General features: G+C 45.3%; 1 protein-coding gene across 1 annotated transcript; it reads left to right on the top strand.

Moving 5' to 3' along the window:
- Nucleotides 1-7742: 7742 nt before the first annotated feature.
- Nucleotides 7743-19043, top strand: mmp23bb (matrix metallopeptidase 23bb; the record flags this gene model as incomplete). Its single annotated transcript, XM_083636567.1, has 8 exons — nt 7743-7799; nt 10873-10973; nt 13106-13245; nt 14247-14414; nt 15972-16136; nt 17154-17264; nt 17745-17871; nt 18851-19043. The coding sequence occupies 8 exons, from the start codon at nt 7743-7745 to the stop codon at nt 19041-19043; spliced, it is 1062 nt and encodes a 353-aa protein (XP_083492693.1).
- Between the last annotated feature and the right edge of the window lie 3739 nt (nt 19044-22782).

The following is a 22782-nucleotide window of genomic DNA, read 5'->3' as shown; positions in this document are numbered from 1 at the left end:
GGCCAGCAACAAAACGTATGTTAGTCACCTAAAACAAGGCCGGCCTAAAACAAATCTTTATCAGTTGAAGTGTACGCTATATTAACAAGATCTTTACCTCGCCCGCGCTCTGTATTACTCCACAACCCAAACAGCAATCTGCGCACATTCCAATCCACCCGCTCTCCACCGAGTTGCGTTTTGGCAGCTCTTGGTCCGGTCATCGTCATAGGCAAATGCCTTTTCCTCAGTTGACCCACAATTGCCAGTTGAGCACTTGTGGTCGCGCCGCATCGGCCACCAAATTATATTGGTAGGATTATAATTACTTACGGTACTTTGAAATCTGAAGTCTGCTTTGAAGGCACATTCAAAGGGGAGATTTTTTCTTTCTTTCTTTTGCCTGGTTGAAAGAAAATAGTTCCTACATGTGCATGAAACTGCTCACAACAAGGTCTGTGGATTATCTTCAGTAACAGGGTCATGATTTCTGGAAAGAGACATTGCTGTTGAGTTTTTCCCAAATGCATTTTTGGCACTTTGAGCAGTGTCAATGTAAAATGATAAGTCACCTGAGGACAAAACAGACCTAAACCTATAAGCTCTGCACTGACAAGACTTTGTCTCATCTACATATAAGTTTTACATTCCACATCTCTGGAGGTTATTGTTAATGATTCATTAATTTTGTCATTTTCTTTTGTAATTGATATGTATGTGCATGTGACTTGCATTCTATTGTATGATAAATTCTATTATAAATTAGATATTTGGTTATTAACCGACGATTGATGGATACAGTTAAGAACAACTCTGTTCAATAGTTGCTCTACAGTCTACACAGTTTTACGAGAAGATTGTTTTAATTTATGTTTAATTTATGATCATAGTTTTATTGTCTAATCATGACGTTTCTGTCTGTCTGTCTGTCTTTACACTGAGTTTAAATAAGAAGCACTCAATTAACACAAACTCATCTCTGTATTTTCTGTGCTGAACGTGTTTTGGTTTTAAATAGTTGTAACTGAAAGAGCTTTTTTTTTTAATATATTTTTTCCATCCGTTTAATATTAAATCTGACACTTTCTACCTGCTGCTTAACGCTATTTTTTTAATCAGTGTTTCCAAACCTCTGGGGCAGCTCATTCCCTCCCATTCAAATCCACACAGCAGAGAAAACAGTCTGAGGTGATCCGTCACACTGACATCAGTGCTGGAAACTCTCCCAGTCTGTTATGACGGTCAACATAATTAGCAATGAACTGTAACATGAAGGATGTTGTCATCATGGCCTCCTGGCTGTGAACCAAGCTCTATCTGACCCTCTATAGCAGGGGTGCCCAAATTCTTTCCCATGAAGGGCCAAAACTCAATCTGGGTGGAGGGCCGAGGGCCAAAAATAAACGTTACTTTAGAATTACATTAAAATGTATCGTGTTTTATAGAAAATTTACATTCTAAATCTAAAATATCATTTCAATATAATAATCTACCTTTTATCTGTTTGGTAATTGTAATAATTTGCAATTGGTTATATATATTAAAAAAAAAAAATCTGCATTTGTGGGGAGCTTAAACATTTAATCAGTAAACACCCAGTTAAAAACAGTTGTATTTTCCACCTTTGTAATCAAGAGAGAAATTTGACTTAGGTAATTCACAACTTGAAAAATCCTCAAGGTACTTTGAAAATCAGCTTTATTGTCCGTCTTTTGTAAACAATTTGCCATGACAATTTGCAGGGATGCAATCTCAGGAGTGAACACAGTATATCCACAGCCACATTCAGACACTGTTTCACAAAGTCACCACATGAAAAAGCTCGTCCACCCTTTGCAATCAGTGCAGATATCTGATAACTTGCCCGAGTTGCATTCTGGATAAAAATTGGTCAGCACTGCTCTATAGAGCTCAACAGTCACATAACAACTCGGTTCCGGAAGAGTATTTCCCCGTTCATATTCTGCAATGAGAAGGAAATGCGGCTATTATTAACATTATTAACATCCATGTTGCTAATAGCTTAATGGCGCCATTCAAAATGCTAAATGTGTGTATATTTCTATGATTTAACGAGGTGTACAAGTCTGTTGTGGTGGTTGACCTCGAGCAGCGAGCAGAAGAGAGGACCAGGCATGTAAAAGCAGATGCAGAGTTTTCTTCTCAGCGTCTGTAAGAAACAGTGGGAGGTTGAAGCTTCCTGAAGCTTCTCGAGATGTGGGAACTGGCCGGGCGAGCGACTCAGTGTTTGTTCAGTGTGTGTGTGTTCAGTGTGTGTGTGTGTGTGTGTGTGTGTGTGTGTGTGTGTGTGTGTGTGTGTGTGTGTGTGTGTGTGTGTGTGTGTGTGTGTGTGTGTGTGTGTGTGTGTGTGTGTGTGTGTGTGTGTGTGTGTGTGTGTGTGTGTGTGTGTGTGTGTTGGACAGATGGACAGATGAATGGACAGAGGTGTAATTAAATCCTCATCTGTCAGCTCTGGGCTGAAAGACGATCCCCCCCTGCTCCCCTCCCCTGGTCTCCCCCCGGCCCGGCCGCTCCGCTCTGGATGGGTGCCAGGCAGGCACCCAGGGGCCCCGGGCCCCCTGCCAGGAGGGATGACAGGATACTTCTGCTACGAGAGAAGCTGAGAAACGTCATCTGCTTCCTGATAGGACGATCTGAACGCAGACTGCTTCCTGATAGGACGATCTGAACGCAGACTGCTTCCTGATAGGACGATCTGAACGCAGACTACTTCCTGATAGGACGATCTGAACCCAGACTGCTTCCTGTCTGAAGGACGATGGCTTTTGGGTTTAAGCTGCCAAAACATGTTTTGCCGTGTTCCAACATTCAAGAGGTCCTCCAAGGTGGAAGTCTCATTTAGACGACAGTATCATCAGGGCCGGCCCTATCCATCTGGGGGCCCTAAGCAGGATATAGATTAGGGGCCCCCTCCCAGGGGCGGGGGTTTGGGGGCATCCGCGCTGGAAGTACTTTTAAGTAGGGGGTGCTGTAAGGAGGGGACTTTTGATGTTTTTTGGACTTTTAGCCATATTTAGAGGAATATTTAAAACAAACAAACGTGATGATGATGACGCTCGTTTGTAGCCCTATCAGTGTCAAGCAAGCGTGTAGAACCCAGCAGCCATAGGGGTTGCCAGGTCAGTTAAACCAGGGGTTCCCAACCTTTTTTGTGCCAAGGACCGGTAGATACATGCAGGACCGGTTGTCAATTTTAATGGTTTTAGTTACATATATATTTACTCACCAGGTGGCGACAAAAGGTAAATAGCCTTTTGTGTTGTACTGTATGTAGCCTACAGTATTTATGTTTTAGTTTAAACTACAAACATAAATAAACGTCAACCTATGTTTTAACTACCACACACAGCCTATAATATTATAGCCTATGTTTATTTATTTTTTAAAGAAAAAGAAAAAATTTGCGGGGGCCCCTGGCCCCCTCCCGGGGCTCTAGGCAGCCGCTTAGTTCACATATAGGGCGGGCCGGCCCTGAGTATCATGGGACACTAAAACGCTCCACTAAAAGCCAGAATGCTACTAGTGATACTATAAGTTTGAAACATGCAATAGTCCGCTCGGTTAAGGTCTTCCCATTGACATGTAACCATATTGATCAGTTCAAAGGCAACAGTAAACATACCGTCACTACAGTGGCATGAAGTGCAAAATCACAACAGCAAATAACAAAACACAATAAATTGCAAAGCAAAACGACATATTTGAAATCCAATCACAAAACACAACTCACAAAACACAATGACAAATAGGGATTCACAATGGCAAAAACAAATCACAAAACAGCTAATATGTTGGAGTGAATTGTAGTGAGTTGTACTGTGTTGTAGTGAGTTGTACTGTGTTGAGTTGTACTGTGTGGTACTGTGTTGTAGTGAGTTGTACTGTGTTGTAGTGAGTTGTACTGTGTTGAGTTGTACTGTGTGGTACTGTGTTGTAGTGAGTTGTACTGTGTTGTAGTGAGTTGTACTGTGTTGAGTTGTACTGTGTGGTACTGTGTTGTAGTGAGTTGTACTGTGTTGAGTTGTACTGTGTTGAGTTGTACTGTGTTGTAGTGAGTTGTACTGTGTTGAGTTGTACTGTGTTGAGTTGTACTGTGTTGTAGTGAGTTGTACTGTGTTGAGTTGTACTGTGTTGAGTTGTACTGTGTGGTACTGTGTTGTAGTGAGTTGTACTGTGTTGAGTTGTACTGTGTTGTAGTGAGTTGTAGCTACTGTGTTGTAGTGAGTTGTACTGTGTTGAGTTGTACTGTGTGGTACTGTGTTGTAGTGAGTTGTACTGTGTTGTAGTGAGTTGTACTGTGTTGAGTTGTACTGTGTGGTACTGTGTTGTAGTGAGTTGTACTGTGTTGAGTTGTACTGTGTTGTAGTGAGTTGTAGCTACTGTGTTGTAGTGAGTTGTACTGTGTTGTGTACTGTGTGGTACTGTGTTGTAGTGAGTTGTACTGTGTTGTAGTGAGTTGTACTGTGTTGAGTTGTACTGTGTGGTACTGTGTTGTAGTGAGTTGTACTGTGTTGAGTTGTACTGTGTTGTAGTGAGTTGTAGCTACTGTGTTGTAGTGAGTTGTACTGTTAGTGAGTTGTAGTGAGTTGTACTGTTAGTGAGTTGTAGTGAGTTGTACTGTTAGTGAGTTGTAGCTACTGTGTTGTAGTGAGTTGTAGGCTACTGTTAGTGAGTTGTAGCTACTGTGTTTTAGTGAGTTGTACTGTTAGTGAGTTGTAGCTACTGTGTTTTAGTGAGTTGTACTGTTAGTGAGTTGTAGCTACTGTGTTTTAGTGAGTTGTACTGTTAGTGAGTTGTAGCTACTGTGTTGTAGTGAGTTGTAGTGAGTTGTACTGTTAGTGAGTTGTACTGTGTTGTAGTGAGTTGTACTGTGTTGAGTTGTACTGTACTGCACAGCCTTTGACACACTCTGTCACTCCATCCTCCTCCAAAGACTGGCTCACCTCCTACCTCACTGATAGACAACATGTAATCTCCCTCTCTGGTCACACCTCCACCACCTCTGTCATGCAGGGGGTTCCCCAAGGCTCAGTCCTCGGCCCCCTGCTCTTGATCTGCTACATAATTATAGTTGGTCACATCATCCGCAAATTCAACCTGGACTTTCACTGTTATGCCGACGACACACAGATGTACATCAGCTCCAAATCCACCCAGAACCCACCTCTCACCAAAATCAAAACCTGCATATCTGCAATCAAAACCTGGATGACTCACAACTTCCTCCAACTCAACAGCAATAAAACGGAACTTCTTCTCATCGGAACCAAATCAACACTCAGCAAAACTGGACCCATCCCAATCACCATTGATAACACAACCCTACCCTACCTTGTAGTGAGTTGTAGTGTGCTGTAGTGAGTTGTACTAAGTTGTAGTGTGCTGTAGTGAGTTGTAGTGTCTTGTAGTGTGAGTCATAGTGTGTCAGAGTGAGTTGGAGTGTGTCCGAATGAGTTGTAGTGAGTTGGAGTGAGTTGGAGTTTTGTTGTAGTGAGTTGGAGTTTTGTTGTAGTGAGTTGGAGTGAGTTGGAGTTTTGTTGTAGTGAGTTGGAGTTTTGTTGTAGTGAGTTGGAGTTTTGTTGTAGTGAGTTGTAGTGAGTTGGAGTTTTGTTGTAGTGAGTTGTAGTGAGTTGGAGTTTTGTTGTAGTGAGTTGTAGTGAGTTGGAGTTTTGTTGTAGTGAGTTGTAGTGAGTTGTAGTGAGTTGGAGTTTTGTTGTAGTGAGTTGGAGTGAGTTGGAGTTTTGTTGTAGTGAGTTGGAGTGAGTTGGAGTTTTGTTGTAGTGAGTTGTAGTGAGTTGGAGTTTTGTTGTAGTGAGTTGGAGTGAGTTGGAGTTTTGTTGTAGTGAGTTGTAGTGAGTTGGAGTTTTGTTGTAGTGAGTTGGAGTTTTGATGTAATGAGTTGGAGTGAGTTGGAGTTTTGTTGTAGTGAGTTGTAGTGAGCTGTAGTGAGTTGGAGTTTTGTTGTAGTGAGTTGGAGTTTTGTTGGAGTGAGTTGGAGTTTTGTTGTAGTGAGTTGGAGTTTTGTTGGAGTGAGCTGGAGTTTTGTTGTAGTGAGTTGGAGTTTTGTTGGAGTGAGTTGGAGTGAGTTGGAGTGAGTCAGATGCTGCGTTCCGATCAGCAAGTACAGTAGTTCAAAGTGGACCACACAGGGTATTCAGCCACCTTACTTAACATGGCTGAACACTGTGGCGTCCACTTCACTGGGAGCTCCTTGCTGATCAGCCAGAGTGAGTCAGAGTTGTAGTGAGCTGCAGCAGCACCGGTCGGTCCGGTCATTTCTCCCTGACGGATGCTGCCATCGAGCGCTTGGCTCGGCTCCACTCAGCGCTGCCAACACTTAAACCTCCTCCTCTAGGCTCCACTCAGCGCTGCCAACACTTAAACCTCCTCCTCTAGGCTCCACTCAGCGCTGCCAACACTTAAACCTCGTCCTCTAGGCTCCACTCAGCGCTGCCAACACTTAAACCTCGTCCTCTAGGCTCCACTCAGCGCTGCCAACACTTAAACCTCCTCCTCTAGGCTCCACTCAGCGCTGCCAACACTTAAACCTCCTCCTCTAGGCTCCACTCAGCGCTGCCAACACTTAAACCTCGTCCTCTAGGCTCCACTCAGCGCTGCCAACACTTAAACCTCCTCCTCTAGGCTCCACTCAGCGCTGCCAACACTTAAACCTCGTCCTCTAGGCTCCACTCAGCGCTGCCAACACTTAAACCTCCTCCTCTAGGCTCCACTCAGCGCTGCCAACACTTAAACCTCCTCCTCTAGGCTCCACTCAGCGCTGCCAACACTTAAACCTCCTCCTCTAGGCTCCACTCAGCGCTGCCAACACTTAAACCTCCTCCTCTAGGCTCCACTCAGCGCTGCCAACACTTAAACCTCCTCCTCTAGGCTCCACTCAGCGCTGCCAACACTTAAACCTCCTCCTCTAGGCTCCACTCAGCGCTGCCAACACTTAAACCTCGTCCTCCACACACAATGGATTTTTAATGAGAACAAGCCCTGCTTAACATGCAGCCTACTGTATGATGACTTCTCTAAAACGCCACGGTGGGCCTTTTCTGAAGGTGACCCAGAAGAGGTTGGGGGTATACGCATAACTCAAGTCAATGGTGACTGCTTTTCCCTCGACTTGTGCTGGCAGCCTCTCTGTGTTATATAGGGACAAACTTCACCTGTGCTTCACCCAGCACGAGGGGGAGGAGATGAGAGAATCTTCAGTTTGGGTGAACTGTCCCTTTAAATTCACATTTACCGTTACTGTGTAAATGGACCCGTCCCCCCCCCCCCACACCGACCCTGCCCCTCCAGACCGGCCCTGCTGCACCACCCAGTGGTCTCCTCAGTCTGTTCCAGATCCCCGGCCGGCTGGGACGCATGCAGCGCTGTGGAGACAGACACACTGAGGTCTGAGTGAGGAGCGTGGGTCAGACCCGGGTCAGGAAGAGGAGCTGGACCCAGAGACAGACAGCACAACAGTAACTTGGAGATCATATTTTAGTCTTTTCTCTTTCATCCGGATCTAAAGAGCTGGGAAGCCCTGGACCAGGAGACACACAGAGAGAGAGAGAGAGAGAGAGAGACAGACAGACAGACACACAGACAGACAGACAGACAGACAGGCAGACAGGCAGACAGACAGACAGACAGGCAGACAGACAGACAGACAGACAGGCAGACAGACAGGCAGACAGACAGGCAGACAGACAGACATCATGTCTCTGGTATAGATGCAGGGTTTTATCATGTGGACCCTGCTGCTGATGCTGCTGCTGCTGGATGGAGGCGTGACAGAGCACCAGGTCAGAAATACATTTACGTCAATATAAATATGAGCAAATAGAATGAAAATTGATCAGTTCACTGAATGGCTGGGCTCTATTCTGAAATCAATTGAAATGGCACTGTCATTCCCCCTTGCCATTCTGTCTCTATTTATTGTATCTTACCTATTTAATCAATGTTTAGACTCAATAAATGTGTTGGGACCTTTAGCACGTTTTAGGGCCTTAGGTTAGTGTTAGGTGGTTTGTAGGGCAATAAATGTTACTGTAATAATACATGCACTTTTTCAAATCTAGATGTAAACATCAATAATACTAAATTAAATACTCTCTGATTAGTGTCTGGGCCCTAGTCCAAAGCTTCAGATAGCCTCTCCCATTTCACATATCTCACATATATCCATGATGTCTCACTGTATACAATATACGTAACATCTGAGTGTCTGTAAATAATAACAGTTGACTACATGCATTCAATTCTACCCACAATACATTAGCGTGAACCCATCAAGAAAAAAGAGGGGCCTATATGGAACCGTAATGAGTGAAATAACCCTCTGACTGGTTTAGAATAATAAAAAAACAACTGATATAACAGAATGAAGTGTGTTTTTTTTAGGAATATTTGGTTGTATGCGGCACCACGGGACAGGGGGGCACGGTGGCGCAGTGGTATAGTGCTGTCACCTCACAGCAAGAGGGTCGTGGATTTGATTCCCACTTGGCTCACTGTTGTTGTCACTAGGGGTGTGTCTCCCCATGCCTTCAGTGCCTGATGCCCAGGTGGGCTATCTCGTGAAAAGGGCCTTTCTTTCTCACTGCTTTCTCTAGTTTCATTGGTTTGTCTAGTTTAGCTTTCAGGTGGTTTCTCTAGTTTCACTGATTTGTCTGGTTTCACTGATTTGTCTGGTTTCACTGATTTGTCTGGTTTCACTGATTTGTCTGGTTTTACTGATTTGTCTAGTTTCACTGGTTTGTCTGGTTTCACTGATTTGTCTGGTTTTACTGATTTGTCTAGTTTTACTGATTTGTCTAGTTTCACTGGTTTGTCTAGTTTCACTGATTTCTCTAGTTTTACTGATTTCTCTAGTTTCACTGGTTTGTCTAGTTTTACTGATTTGTCTAGTTTTACTGATTTGTCTAGTTTTACTGATTTGTCTAGTTTCACTGGTTTGTCTAGTTTCACTGGTTTGTCTAGTTTCACTGATTTGTCTAGTTTTACTGATTTGTCTGGTTTCACTGGTTTGTCTAGTTTCACTGGTTTGTCTAGTTTCACTGATTTGTCTAGTTTCACTGGTTTGTCTAGTTTCACTGATTTGTCTAGTTTTACTGATTTGTCTGGTTTCACTGGTTTGTCTAGTTTCACTGGTTTGTCTAGTTTCACTGATTTGTCTAGTTTCACTGGTTTGTCTAGTTTCACTGATTTGTCTAGTTTCACTGATTTGTCTGGTTTTACTGATTTGTCTAGTTTCACTGGTTTGTCTAGTTTCACTGATTTCTCTAGTTTTACTGATTTCTCTAGTTTCACTGGTTTGTCTAGTTTTACTGATTTGTCTAGTTTTACTGATTTGTCTAGTTTTACTGATTTGTCTAGTTTCACTGGTTTGTCTAGTTTTACTGATTTGTCTAGTTTTACTGGTTTGTCTAGTTTTACTGATTTGTCTAGTTTTACTGATTTGTCTAGTTTTACTGATTTGTCTAGTTTTACTGATTTGTCTAGTTTCACTGATTTGTCTAGTTTTACTGATTTGTCTAGTTTCACTGGTTTGTCTAGTTTCACTGGTTTGTCTAGTTTTACTGGTTTGTCTAGTTTTACTGATTTGTCTGGTTTCACTGGTTTGTCTAGTTTCACTGGTTTGTCTAGTTTTACTGGTTTGTCTAGTTTTACTGATTTGTCTAGTTTCACTGATTTGTCTAGTTTTACTGATTTGTCTGGTTTCACTGGTTTGTCTAGTTTCACTGGTGTGTCTAGTTTCACTGATTTGTCTAGTTTCACTGGTTTGTCTAGTTTCACTGATTTGTCTAGTTTTACTGATTTGTCTGGTTTCACTGGTTTGTCTAGTTTCACTGGTTTGTCTAGTTTTACTGGTTTGTCTAGTTTCACTGATTTGTCTAGTTTCACTGGTTTGTCTAGTTTCACTGGTTTGTCTAGTTTTACTGGTTTGTCTAGTTTCACTGGTTTGTGTAGTTCTGTGCTGAAGTCTGTGCTGAGTCAAACCAGATTCCTGAAAATGAGAAAAGAAAAGATTTGTTTTTCTGCTGAAGGTCAGAGTGGGGAGGAGGGGCGTAGGGTTCAGTTCACATGTGGGCGACAGATATCTGAGTGCAGGGAGAGAGAGAGAGAGAGACAGAGAGAGAGAGAGAGAGAGAGAGAGAGAGAGAGAGAGAGACAGAGAGAACAGACAGACAGACAGACATACAGACAGGGTGAGAGACAGAGAGAGAGACACACAGACAGAGAGAGAGAGAGAGAGAGAGGGAGACAGACAAACAGACAGACAGACAGAGGGTGAGAGACAGAGAGAGAGACACACAGACAGAGAGAGAGAGAGAGAGAGAGACACACACACAGACAGAGAGAGAGAGGGAGACAGAGGGACTGATCAGAGGAGGAGAGGAAAGAGAAAGAGAGAGAGGGGGAAAGGGTTTCCACATCTGTATAGAATCAGACTGAAGCCACGTGGACTGTTCACTGTCTCCTCCATCAGGCAGGGATGGCTTCCTGAACAGGCCAGCCAGGCACAGCACAGGCCAGCCAGGCACAGCACAGGCCAGCCAGGCACAGCACAGGCCAGCCCAGGCCCAGGGAGGACCCCAGCCCGGGCCCAGGGGGGACCCCAGCCCGGGCCCAGGCCAGGGGCCCAAGAGCCCACGGGCCCCTAAGCCTGATACATGCTGTCACTAAACTTTACATTTACTGCCTCACAGTCAAAGGGCTCTTTGTCTTTCATTGATCTATGTCTTCATTAGCTGTGGCCAGCAGCAGTGCTGTTTGTTCCTGTTTGCTCTTGCTGTGTAAAAGCCTTCAGTCGTGATCAAAGACGTTTCGTTCATGAAGATCTCTTCTTGACTCTGTTGTGTCTCTTTGCAGGCTGCTGGCAGCAGAGTGCCAGCTGCTGGTCTGACCCGAAACAAACGCTACGCCATCAACCCTCTGGGCCACAAATGGACACATCACAACATCACCTACAGGTAGAGAGAGAGACCAGGGGCGGTTCTAGGCCTTTTTTGGGTGGGCTTTAGCCCACCCAAAAATAGTCTCAGCCCACCCAAAAAAAAAAAAAGTAAAAAATTCTTCCCTCTCTCCAAATCCATGGTGGTCATTAGTAGTAGTAGTAGTAACTGTGATGTTAGTTCAGTATCTCAATAAAAGTTCTTACAGGCTTGTTATTTCCCTCTAAGGGAGTGCAAGGCAGATATTTTAAACAGCCTTGTTTGTGTACAGTACCAGTGGCATGGTAGTAATAAAAAGGAATTAAGGACCAGGACCCCTGGTGGTCAGTAAGATGGGCTGGTTGAGCCAATGTTAAAATGATCTTTATTTATTATTAATTTTTGCTTTAAAACTATTTTTTAATTTTCTGCTTAAAGTTCATGAAAAAAAGTGGCATTCCTGTTTTTCCCCACAATAATTTCATAATACCATTTGTAATGCCACCGTTGTAGTGCTGTTGTACAAAATTTAAGTACATTTTCTCAGATTTATTGGTGTCTTTCTAGTCACACAATTTAATAGTCAGTGTTTCCCATACACTGATCTATTTGTGGTGGTACACCCTACATAGATTTTGACCCCCACAAATACTGCCACATATTAATTTCAAATAGTTGACTGCAAACTCCTGCTTTAGTGCTTACAGTATATGATTATCTTGTCGGAATATTATTCCAGCCAATAAGTTAGGAAGTTCCCTTTTGATTTAATTTTACTTTTGTTTTGCCTACAAAGCAAAATGTTACTTTACTTGAAACTCCCCTGAAGTGATTTTGGTATTATTTATGCAAGCATAATTCTACCATATAGTAACCTGTATGCATAATATATATAGTATAGAAGATAGGCTATTGATGTGTGTAGTTCTTCATAGATCTAGTCTCTTCATTTTGATCTCAAAGTTTGATCCATTTTTCCAGTTTGATCCATTTTTACTTGAAACTGTACAACATTTTCTTCCGGGGGGCATGCCCCCGGACCCCCCTAGTGGTTCAGTGGTCCATGACCTTTGGGTGGGCTGAGCCCACCCAAAGCTCTGATGCTAAAACCGCCCCTGAGAGAGAGAGAGAGGGAGAGAGAGAGAGAGAGAGAGAGAGAGAGAGAGAGAGAGAGAGATAGAGAGAGAGAGAGAGAGAGAGAGAGAGAGACAGAGAGAGAGAGAGAGAGAGAGATTTTGAGCTGAGTTGTATCTGCTGAATGCTGTGTGATTGGCTGGCCTCTCCTCCCTATCGGCCACCCGGGTCAACGGCAACCAATTACATGTACATTGTGGTAAATGGTGAATGGGCTGCATTTTATATAGCTCTCTTCTAGTCTCCCAACCAATCAGAGACCTTTATTATAACATGCCTCCATTCACCCAATCACACACATTCACACACCGATGGCGGCAAGCTACTACGCAGGGTGCTGGCACAGCCATCAGGAGCAATCTAGGGTTCAGTATCTTCGACGTGACACTCTGAACGTGTCTGTGTGTCTCAGGATCACTCAGTTTCCTAACACTCTGAACATGTGTGTCTCAGGATCACTCAGTTTCCTAACACTCTGAACGTGTCTGTCTGTTTGTGTGTCTGTGTGTGTGTCTCAGGATCACTCAGTTTCCTAACACTCTGAACATGTCTGTGTGTCTCAGGATCACTCAGTTTCCTAACACTCTGAACATGTGTGTCTCAGGATCACTCAGTTTCCTAACACTCTGAACGTGTCTGTCTGTTTGTGTGTCTGTGTGTGTGTCTCAGGATCACTCAGTTTCCTAACACTCTGAACATGTCTGTGTGTCTCAGGATCACTCAGTTTCCTAACACTCTGAACATGTCTGTGTGTCTCAGGATCACTCAGTTTCCTAACACTCTGAACATGTCTGTGTGTCTCAGGATCACTCAGTTTCCTAACACTCTGAACATGTCTGTGTGTCTCAGGATCACTCAGTTTCCTAACACTCTGAACATGTCTGTGTGTCTCAGGATCACTGAGTTTCCTAACACTCTGAACGTGTCTGTGTGTCTCAGGATCACTCAGTTTCCTAACACTCTGAACGTGTCTGTCTGTGTGTCTCAGGATCACTCAGTTTCCTAACACTCTGAACGTGTCTGTCTGTGTGTCTCAGGATCACTCAGTTTCCTAACACTCTGAACGTGGAGGACACGAGGAAGGCCATTAGCATCGCCTTCACCAAGTGGAGCGACGTGTCGCCGCTGAGCTTCAGTGAGGTCACAGACGGAAACGCCTCTGCTGACATCACCATCGGTAAGCACCAGAGGAAAGGGATGTGCTTTACTTACCTTAACCCTAGAACACTAACGTCGGGTGATTTTCACCCGGACAAATGAATTCACGTGATTTTCATTGTCTTGCTGCTGTCTGAGGTGGGCGGGTCCTTAGGTACCTTCAGGATGCTCACTGACGTCATTGAATGTAGGTTTGTTTCCCTGCTCCCATTCATGGTTTTTTCTACCGGCTACGTGTTCGGGTGATTTTCACCCGACGTTAGTGATAGAGGGTAAAATATCTTCGGGTTAGTTACAATGGTATTGTGGTGACTTTTTTTTTTTTTTCCACCACACAAGTCCCATGAATGGGTGGACCGAAGGAGAAGTTGGGAGCTCCTGTTTTTTGGGGGGGGGGGATTTTTTTTATAACGATTACCTCATTTTTCCCGAATTTGACATATTTTTTATAGTGTCCCCCATAATAAACTTTCTTGTGTTTTTTGTGATATTTCACATTTAAAAACAAAAGAAGAGTACCTCAATTTGCCATGTATTGTTGTACTTTAAGATATTTTGATGAGAAGTATGTTTTATGGGGTATATTGCATCAGGTGAAAAACACCCGACGTTAGTGATGGTGTGACTTTAAATCACGTTAGTGTTCTAGGGTTAAGAAGAGGAGCGAGGGGCTTTACTTACCATAGATAGAAGAAGAAGAGCGAAGGGCTTTACTTACCATAGAAGAAGAAGAGCGAAGGGCTTTACTTACCATAGAAGAAGAAGAGCAAAGGGCTTTACTTACCATAGAAGAAGAAGAGGCAAGGGCTTTACTTACCATAGAAGAAGAAGAGGCAAGGGCTTTACTTACCATAGAAGAAGAAGAGGGAAGGGCTTTACCTCCATAGAAGAAGGAATAGAGAATATTTTACTTGAAAGTTATTTTTAACTCATAGATAATGCTGAGAACCATAGACATTTTGCATGCGCATGTGTGTGTGTGTGTGTGTGTGTGTGTGTGTGTGTGTGTGTGTGTGGTAGGTTTCTACACCTTCAACCACACAGACTGCTGGTGGTCTCCTCTCCACCCATGTTTCGATGGTCTGAACGGCGAGCTGGCCCACGCCTTCCTGCCCCCCAGGGGAGAAATCCACTTTGACAACCATGAGTTCTGGATCCTGGGCAAGTCCAGATTCAGCTGGAAGCAAGGTAGGCCTACTGCAGTAGTGCTACTAGAAACGGGAGTACTAGTAGTACAGTTAGTAGTAGTAGTAGTAGTAGTAGTAGTAGTAGTAGTATAGTAGTACATTTGTATTTTTTGTCATATTTTGTTTTTTTGTCAGTTTTTGTAACCTTTGTCTTTTTGTGTGCCATTTTTCCAGTTTTTGTGACTTGATTGTTTCTATATCTTTTTTGTAACTTTTTATGTGTTTTCTTTGTCAGTCTAGTGTCTTATTTTTATCATTTTCTATGTAGATTGATAATGTACAGGTGTAGATAGCCCCAATAGGCATGTGGCTGAATGACCTGGGGTATGTTCAAGCTGTTAAACGTTTTGCACCGTGTGCTACATTTTCCAGGTTGAACGTCATGTTTCCTCTAAACTGTTTGCAACAGGCTTTGACGTATCTTGCCTCTTGTTTCGTGGGCGTGTCAGAGGTGTTACCCAATGAGCAGCAACATGTAGGCCTATATAAACATTTAAAGAGGCAGTGTGCACAGTGGATCCAACAGATGGCTGCAAGCAGTGATGGAAATGGGGGGAACGCCTGGGAACGGAGTTTCCAGAGGAAACGGCGAGAACGAGAGGGGCAACGCAAACCCATTCCTTATAAGGTTCCCCTTAAAAAAAGGTCTTGCAATGCAATGGAGAGCAGAGCAGAGGAGAGCAGAGCAGAGCATTGGAGAGCAGAGCAGAGCAGAGCAGTGGAGAGCAGAGCAGAGCAGAGCAGTGAAGAGCAGAGCAGAGCAGAGCAGTGGAGAGCAGAGCAGTGAAGAGCAGAGCAGTGGAGAGCAGAGCAGAGCAGTGGAGAGCAGAGCAGTAGAGAGCAGAGCAGTGGAGAGCAGAGCAGAGCAGACCAGAGTAGTGGAGAGCAGAGCAGAGCAGTGGAGAGCAGAGCAGAGCAGAGCAGTGGAGAGGGGTCAGAATGAAAGGAGCAGAGAATAGTAGGAGAGGAGAACGTGTATTTGGAAGCTGAATAAGCAGCATCAATGTCAATGTGTCATCAAGTCTGTCATGAATAAAATAAAGGGGAAATAATCAGTAGATTTCGACAATCATTTTAAGTAACTTCTGTAAGAGATTTTTTATGTAGCTCTAATGTTAATGAGTAAAATCAATAAGAAAAAACAATGAAGCATTCAGCCCTTGAAATAAACTGTTTGCCACTTGTTGGCGGAGCTGAACTCAACGGCAACTGCCTGTGTTGCTGTCTGTTGTAGTGTAATTGTAAAACGACCTAAAGGGAGAGCAGGTCACCAAGTGAGTGAGAAAAGGAGAAAATACTGAATAATGACATCACTACAGTATAATCCTAATGTTAATTTAAAATTAAATATTCCTCTAAATATGGCTAAAAATCATCCAAACGTCCAAAAAAAACGTCAACTTTTTTTTGCGGGCACCGGCAAGACTCTAAGAAAAAATAAATTAAAAAAGAATAATTTTTTTTTAAAAAAGAATATTTTTTTAAAAAAAAATAATAAAAAAAATTGTCCCCCTAATTGCAAACTCGTTCCGGTGCCACTGCTCTACCCCCCCTGTAGGCGTGTGGCTGAATGACCTGGTGCAGGTTGCGGCTCATGAGATCGGCCATGCTCTGGGTCTGTGGCACTCCAGAGACCTCCAGGCTCTGATGCATCCCAACGCCACGTACACCGGCCAGAGGAACGTCGCCCAGGACGACGTCTGGGGCATCCAGAGGCTCTACGGTGCACACACACACACACACACACACACACACACACACACACACTCACGCACACACACACACACACACACACACACACACACACACACGCACACACACACACACACACACACACACACACACACACACACACACACACACACACACACACACACACACACACACACACACACTAGGGCTGGGTATTGTTTAAAAAAATACAATACCAGTACCAGTACCCTTAAAGTGATACTGATACCAGTACTTCATTCCATACTTTTCTTTACAACTGTTTACCACGTGCACAGCGCCCATGGTTAAGAGGAGGCAGTTTTGGGTGAGTCATTCAGTCAGTCAGTCATAATGGGGGAGTCATTCAGTCAGTCAGTCATAATGGGGGAGTCATTCAGTCAGTCAGTCATAATGGGGGAGTCATTCAGTCAGTCAGTCATAATGGGGGAGTCATTCAGTCAGTCAGTCATAATGGGGGAGTCATTCAGTCAGTCAGTCATAATGGGGGAGTCATTCAGTCAGTCAGTCATAATGGGGGAGTCATTCAGTCAGTCAGTCATAATGGGACGCGGTTGTTGCTTTATCAGATGCCCTCTTGTTTCTCCATGGTGTGGTTTTGGAATCATGCTGCTAAATGTTCACCACCGCCCCACTTGGGACACTGGCTGAATTACAATGAGCACACCTAGACACACACACACACACACACACACACACACACACACACACACACACACACACACACACACACACACACACACACACACACACACACACACACACACACACACACACACACATTTCAAGATCTCTCTCTCTGCAAATATCTTTGTGCAATGTTTCTTTGTGTGCATTATCTTTGTTTGTGCTATATATATATATATAGGTGTATAACATCTTTCTTATAACAATATCTTTGTGCCATACTTTTTGCTGTGCAATATCTTTATTTGTGCCGTACCTTTGTGTGTGTATCTGTCTTTGTGTGACATCTATGTGGTTGTGAATGTGTTGTGTGTGTTTGCAGGTTGTCTAGATAAGAAGCGAGTGTGTGAACCCTGGGCTCGACTCGGCTTCTGTGAGAGGAGGAAGACCTTCATGAAGAAGAACTGTCCTCAGCGCTGTGACCTCTGCTATGGTGAGACTGGTTAGAGTGAGATGGATTAGGGTCAGACTGGTTAGGGTGAAACGGGTTAGGGTCAGACTGGTTAGGGCGAGATGTTCTGCTGGAGTGAGACAAATACCGTTGTGGCTTCTTTTCAACCAACTTGAAAGGAAAAACTACGCAGAAATGGATAAAACGAATGATAAAACTGACAAAAATGAGCAAAAAAGAACAAAATACGACAAAATGGACAAAGAAAATGGCAAGAAAATGAGCTAAAAACTGACAAAACAATGCCATCAGTGAGGTACCAAACAGTCGTTCAGATAGCTGTGCAGACTGTTTGGGTTTGAGCAGCCGGTAAGATAAGCCTGGTCTCTGCTGTGCCTCAGCCAGGGCCGACTGGGATGCCAAACAGAAACCCGATTCTCCCGGCGAGAGTTTGCCTGTTTATCTGCCTGCGCTGGTATGACACTCATTTCCCGGCCGGGTCTCCTTCTCTTCCCGCTCCAGAACCCCTGGAGGCGGTGACCACGCCCACGCCTCCGCCCGACAATGTCAAGATCAAGATGGTTCCCCGGGGGAAGGTGGTGGGTTTCCGCTGTGGAACCAAAAACCCCAGGTCACCACCCAAAGTCAGGTCAGAACACAACACATCCAATCAATAATCACTTGATTTGTATCAAACGTCTTACATAGTATGTTGGCACTTAGCCCCCAACTGCTCCAGTAGTCCTTTTTCACAGCAGCCATTATGTGTCTAAAAGGCAGGATGTAACACAGGTGCACCAAAACATTAATTAGAGTTTCCAATTTACAGTCCATTTAGGTGTTCCAGTGCTGGGGCCCTAATTAATGAGTTGGTTGCACCTGTGTTTACCCTGCCTTTTAGACACAAAATGGCAGCTGTGAAAAAGCCCCATTATGTAGATATGTGGTTAAAATGCTAAAACTGACTTAAAGCCTCTGGCAATTGTGTGATATCATATATAAAATCTCAGAATTTTGACATTAATCTCAGAATTCTGACTTTAAAGTGATAATCTCAAAGATTGTCATGTCAATAAATGTCTGTTAAATCACTATCTATCACCGACTGAGTTAACACAATGGTGATTGAGCTTGGGAAGCCTTTGCATTTTGAGTATTGCAGCATTTATGAACTGGGTGTAATTACCGCTCATCGCCATAGGTGTCGCCAAAGAGGACGCAATGGAAATCTTTGAGATTATAACTTTACAGTAATCTGAGAATTCTGACTTTTTCCTCAAAATTCTGACATTAAACTCAGAATTCTGACTTTAATCTCAGAATTCTAACTTTATATTCAGAATTCTGACTTTATTCTCAGAATCCTGACTTAAACTCAGAACTCAAATATTTTTTTCACAATGGCCTTAATCCTCTTCGGCAGTTTTAAATTGAATTCCAGGCGACCCCACTTGGGATCGTGACCCCAAGGTTGGGGACCTCAAATACTTTTGAGATGCTCACTATTATGTACATAATACCCTATAAATGACAGAAGGAAGGTTTTGTGGATTTGGGTTTCCAGAGGCTTTAACAAAACCTAAATAAGAAAACCAGTGTAAAAACCAGATGGTAACTTCTCATTGCAGTTGGTATAAGGACGGCGAGCAGATCCTGAGCTCCATCCCGGGCTACATCATCATGAAGGAGCGAGACCTCCGCATCGTTGCCAACGAGTTCAACGAGGGCGTGTACACCTGCCGCATCCATCGCCGCGGCAACGTCGTCTCCGCCAACTCCTGGGCCATCCGGCTGAAGCCCGAACAGCCGTCCAACAGCTGACGAGAGGAAGTGTTGTTGGGTTGGCCATAGGGATGGGTATCGTTTTGTATTTTGCCGATACCGGTGCTAAAACGATACTTTTAAAGTGGTACCAAGACAGTGCCTAAACGGTGCCTGCCCTGAACCCATATCCCAATTTTTATTTTATTTTTAAGTGGATTTAAGTGGGGGGGTTTTTTTTAGTTGATTTAAAGGTTTTTTTTCTTAAAAAAGAAAAAAGAGGATTTCAATGTCAGTGAAGGTGCGTGCTGCGCCAGTTTCTGAGCACCAGAGGATGGATATTTCACTCTGCACACATGGCGCCTGTATATGAGGCACCTAAATCTGTGTTGCAATTCCGTACCGGTAGTACTGGTTGTAAAGGTACCAGGGTTCGGTATCCAACCGTAGTCGGCCAGCAGGTCTCCAGAGGATCTGAGGTCACGTGGGACGCACTTGCACCTTCTCACAGTTCACTCCAGTGGTTTTCTGGCGGCTGGGCGACACGCTAACGACACGCCTGCTGTTTGGGACACGCTAACAACACGCCTGCTGTTTGGGACACGCTAACGACACGCCTGCTGTTTGGGACACGTGTTGAGCAGATTATGTCCGGCCCAAGACTTCCGCTTTCTTGCATTCTTGCGTCAGTCGGACTGTTAATGACTGCAACGCACAGAAGCGGAAGTCTTGGGGCGGAAGGCCTGAAATATCGGTCGTCTGTCCCAGAGTCATATTAGTCGTCAGACCAGATTCGGGACGTGCTAATGACAAGTCACCTATTTGGGACACGCTAACGACACGCCTGCTGTTTGGGACACGCTAACGACACGCCTGCTGTTTGGGACACGCTAACGACACGCCTGCTGTTTGGGACACGCTAACGACACGCCTGCTGTTTGGGACACGCTAACGACACGCCTGCTGTTTGGGACACGCTAACGACACGCCTGCTGTTTGGGACACGCTAATGACACGCCTGCTGTTTGGGACACGCTAATGACACGCCTGCTGTTTGGGACACGCTAACGACATGCCTGCTGTTTGGGATACGCTAACGACACGCCTGCTGTTTGGGACACGCTAACGACACGCCTGCTCTTTGGGACACGCTAACGACATGCCTGCTGTTTGGGACACGCTAACGACACGACTGCTGTTTGGGACACGCTAACGACACGCCTGCTGTTTGGGACACGCTAACAGAACATTTCTCTGCTTCAGCCGTGTTACATGAAAGTGAACCTGGGCCTTGAAGCGGCAGCAGTTCTGGGATCAGATGGTGGCTGCTCGGCTCTCCGGCAGAACCTCGGGAGCCTTCCTCCTCCTCTCAGAACAGACTCCTTTTCCTCGTCAGGCAGACACACCACTCAATCTATCTGCTCCCTTTTCATTTTCAAGTGTTATCCTCTTATGTGGCCTCAGATTAGCTCGCTAAAGCTAATTATATAGCTTACAGATTGTGGGGGTAATATTTAGAGAACATTTCTGAGAATAAAGGAGGACTTTGCCACTTTTCAACACGCTTTATATCATTAGAATGTGGGTAATATATGCAGATGAACAGTGTTCACCTTCCCTTCATGTTTCCTGCACTGAGAGCTCTGCAGTTCATTCCAGGCACTTTTGTCTCCAACTGACGCAAAACACGTAATTTGAAGTGAACAGGTGTTCTGCTCGAGGGCGGCTGTTCCAACTACAGATTGTTTAGAGAGCCTTAACGAGCATCAATGAGCCATACCAGCAGGCAGGGGCGGAGTTTCTGCAGGCAGACGAACAGGGATTACTCTGCACAGAAAACATAGAGAGAAGGTAAACACTGTTCATCTGCATATAGATGGTTTTCACCAGCTGCAACCCCACAGCACTTCCTTTTTCTCAGCTTCTTCTTCTGTTTTATGGCGGTTGGCAACCTTAAATGTTGGTGTAATAGTGGCGACGCCCCTGGAAGCTTACCCCTTTACCCCCCCTTATGGGCGGACCTGTCCACTACACAACACTGTATTTACATAGGCTACGTTACATATTTGCGGGAATGAGAGGGATCTCACACTTGTACTGATGTCCAGCATGACTGGTGACGAGGGAAACATGAGTTTGCAGCAGAGGGGCACTTAGCCTGGGTGGTGGCAGCCTGGAGGTTGGGGTGGCTGGCCTGGGTGTCTGTGCCCAGCGGGGTGGTGGCACTGCCGGCGCTCTCCTCTCCTCTCCTCTCCTCTCCTCTCCTCTCCTCTCCTCTCCTCTCCTCTCCTCTCCTCTCCCCTCCTCTCCCCCTCCCCCCTCATCTCCCCCCCCCCTCTCCTCTCCCCTCTTCTCCTATCCTCTCCCCTCCCCTCCTCTCCCCTCCTCTCCTATCCTCTCCCCCTCTCCTCTCCTCTCCCCCTCTCCTCTCCCCTCCTCTCCTCTTCTCCTCTCCCCTCCTCCTCTCCTCCTCTCCCCTCCTCTCCTCTCCCCTCCTCTCCTCTTCTCCTCTCCCCCTCTATCCTCTCCTCTCCCCTCCTCTCCCCTCCTCTTCTCCTCTCCCCCTCTCTCCTCCTCTCCCCTCCCCTCCTCTTCTCCCCCCCTCTCCTCTCCCCTTCTCCTCTCCTCTCCCCCTCTTCTCCCCCTCTCCTCTGGTTCCCCCCACCCTCCTCTCCTCTCTCCCCCTCTCCTCTTCTCCCCTCTCCCCTCCTCTCCCCCTCTCCTCTGGTTCCCCCCACCCTCCTCCCCTCTCCCCTTCTCTCCTCTTCTCTCCCCCTCTCCCCTCCTCTCCTCCCCTCTCCCCTTGTCCTCTCCTCTCCCCTTCTCTTCTCTCCCCCTCTCCCTCTCCCCTTCTCCTCTCCCCCTCTCCTCTGGTTCCCCCCACACACCCAGGTCGCCTTTTATACACCTCCCAAACGGCGCAGGACAACGTGATTGGCTGGCTCAGATTTGAACAGATCTGAGCCAGCCAATCGCGTTATCCTGTGATGACGTAATGTCCTGTGCCCCATGACCGGATGGACCATATATGGACTCCCCCCCCCCCCCCCCCGACTGGTTCGTGCTGCTGCTGACTGTTACTGCACTATCCGTCAGATCCGCGTGATTTCTAACCCCACATAGGATAAGCAATAACCACGCCCTGTGGCGCCTGGATTGGCCAGGAGCAACACTGGAGGGCACGCAGTCCAGTGATTTTATGAACCAACTGAATAGCTCTTGAGAACGGACAGCGATTTCGAGAGCGGACATTGAAATGAACAATCCATAAACAAAGGTACATGGACGTTACTCTGCAGAAACTACAGTAACAAAATCACGAATTGCTCTGTTTTTGGAGCTCTGCATGTCTGTGTTTGTCTAGTTAATGTTAGCTAACGGCTAACATTCGCTAGTTAGCCAACCAACCAGCAGCTAACATTAGCTAGCTAGCTAGCTTACCGGAAGCGATATTTTTTTCGGATGATGGCGAAGGCATAACCCGCCCCTGGCCCTCTCTGCCTCTGATTAGTAGCGTTATAAACCATAGATATGACTATATTAAAAACATAAACACACTGGCGTCTTTCATGCAGGCTAGCAAGCGTAACTGCTGTATGTCTGTCTGACCCACTGAGTCTGACGGTCTGACCACAGACTGTAGAAAGAGATGTAATGCAGGATAGCCAAGCGAATGTGTTTGGATGGAAGTTTGACGCTAGGCCAATCAGAGGCAGAGAGGGGCGGGTTATGCCTTCGCCGAGAAGAGCCTGGTGACGCGAGGTTACCTTCGCATAGCCTTCGCCATCATCCGAAAAAA

The sequence above is a fragment of the Poromitra crassiceps genome (genome assembly GCF_964638095.1).
Source record: "Poromitra crassiceps genome assembly, chromosome: 5".
Taxonomy (NCBI): domain Eukaryota; kingdom Metazoa; phylum Chordata; class Actinopteri; order Beryciformes; family Melamphaidae; genus Poromitra; species Poromitra crassiceps.
This window is presented reverse-complemented; position numbering and strand designations above follow the sequence as displayed.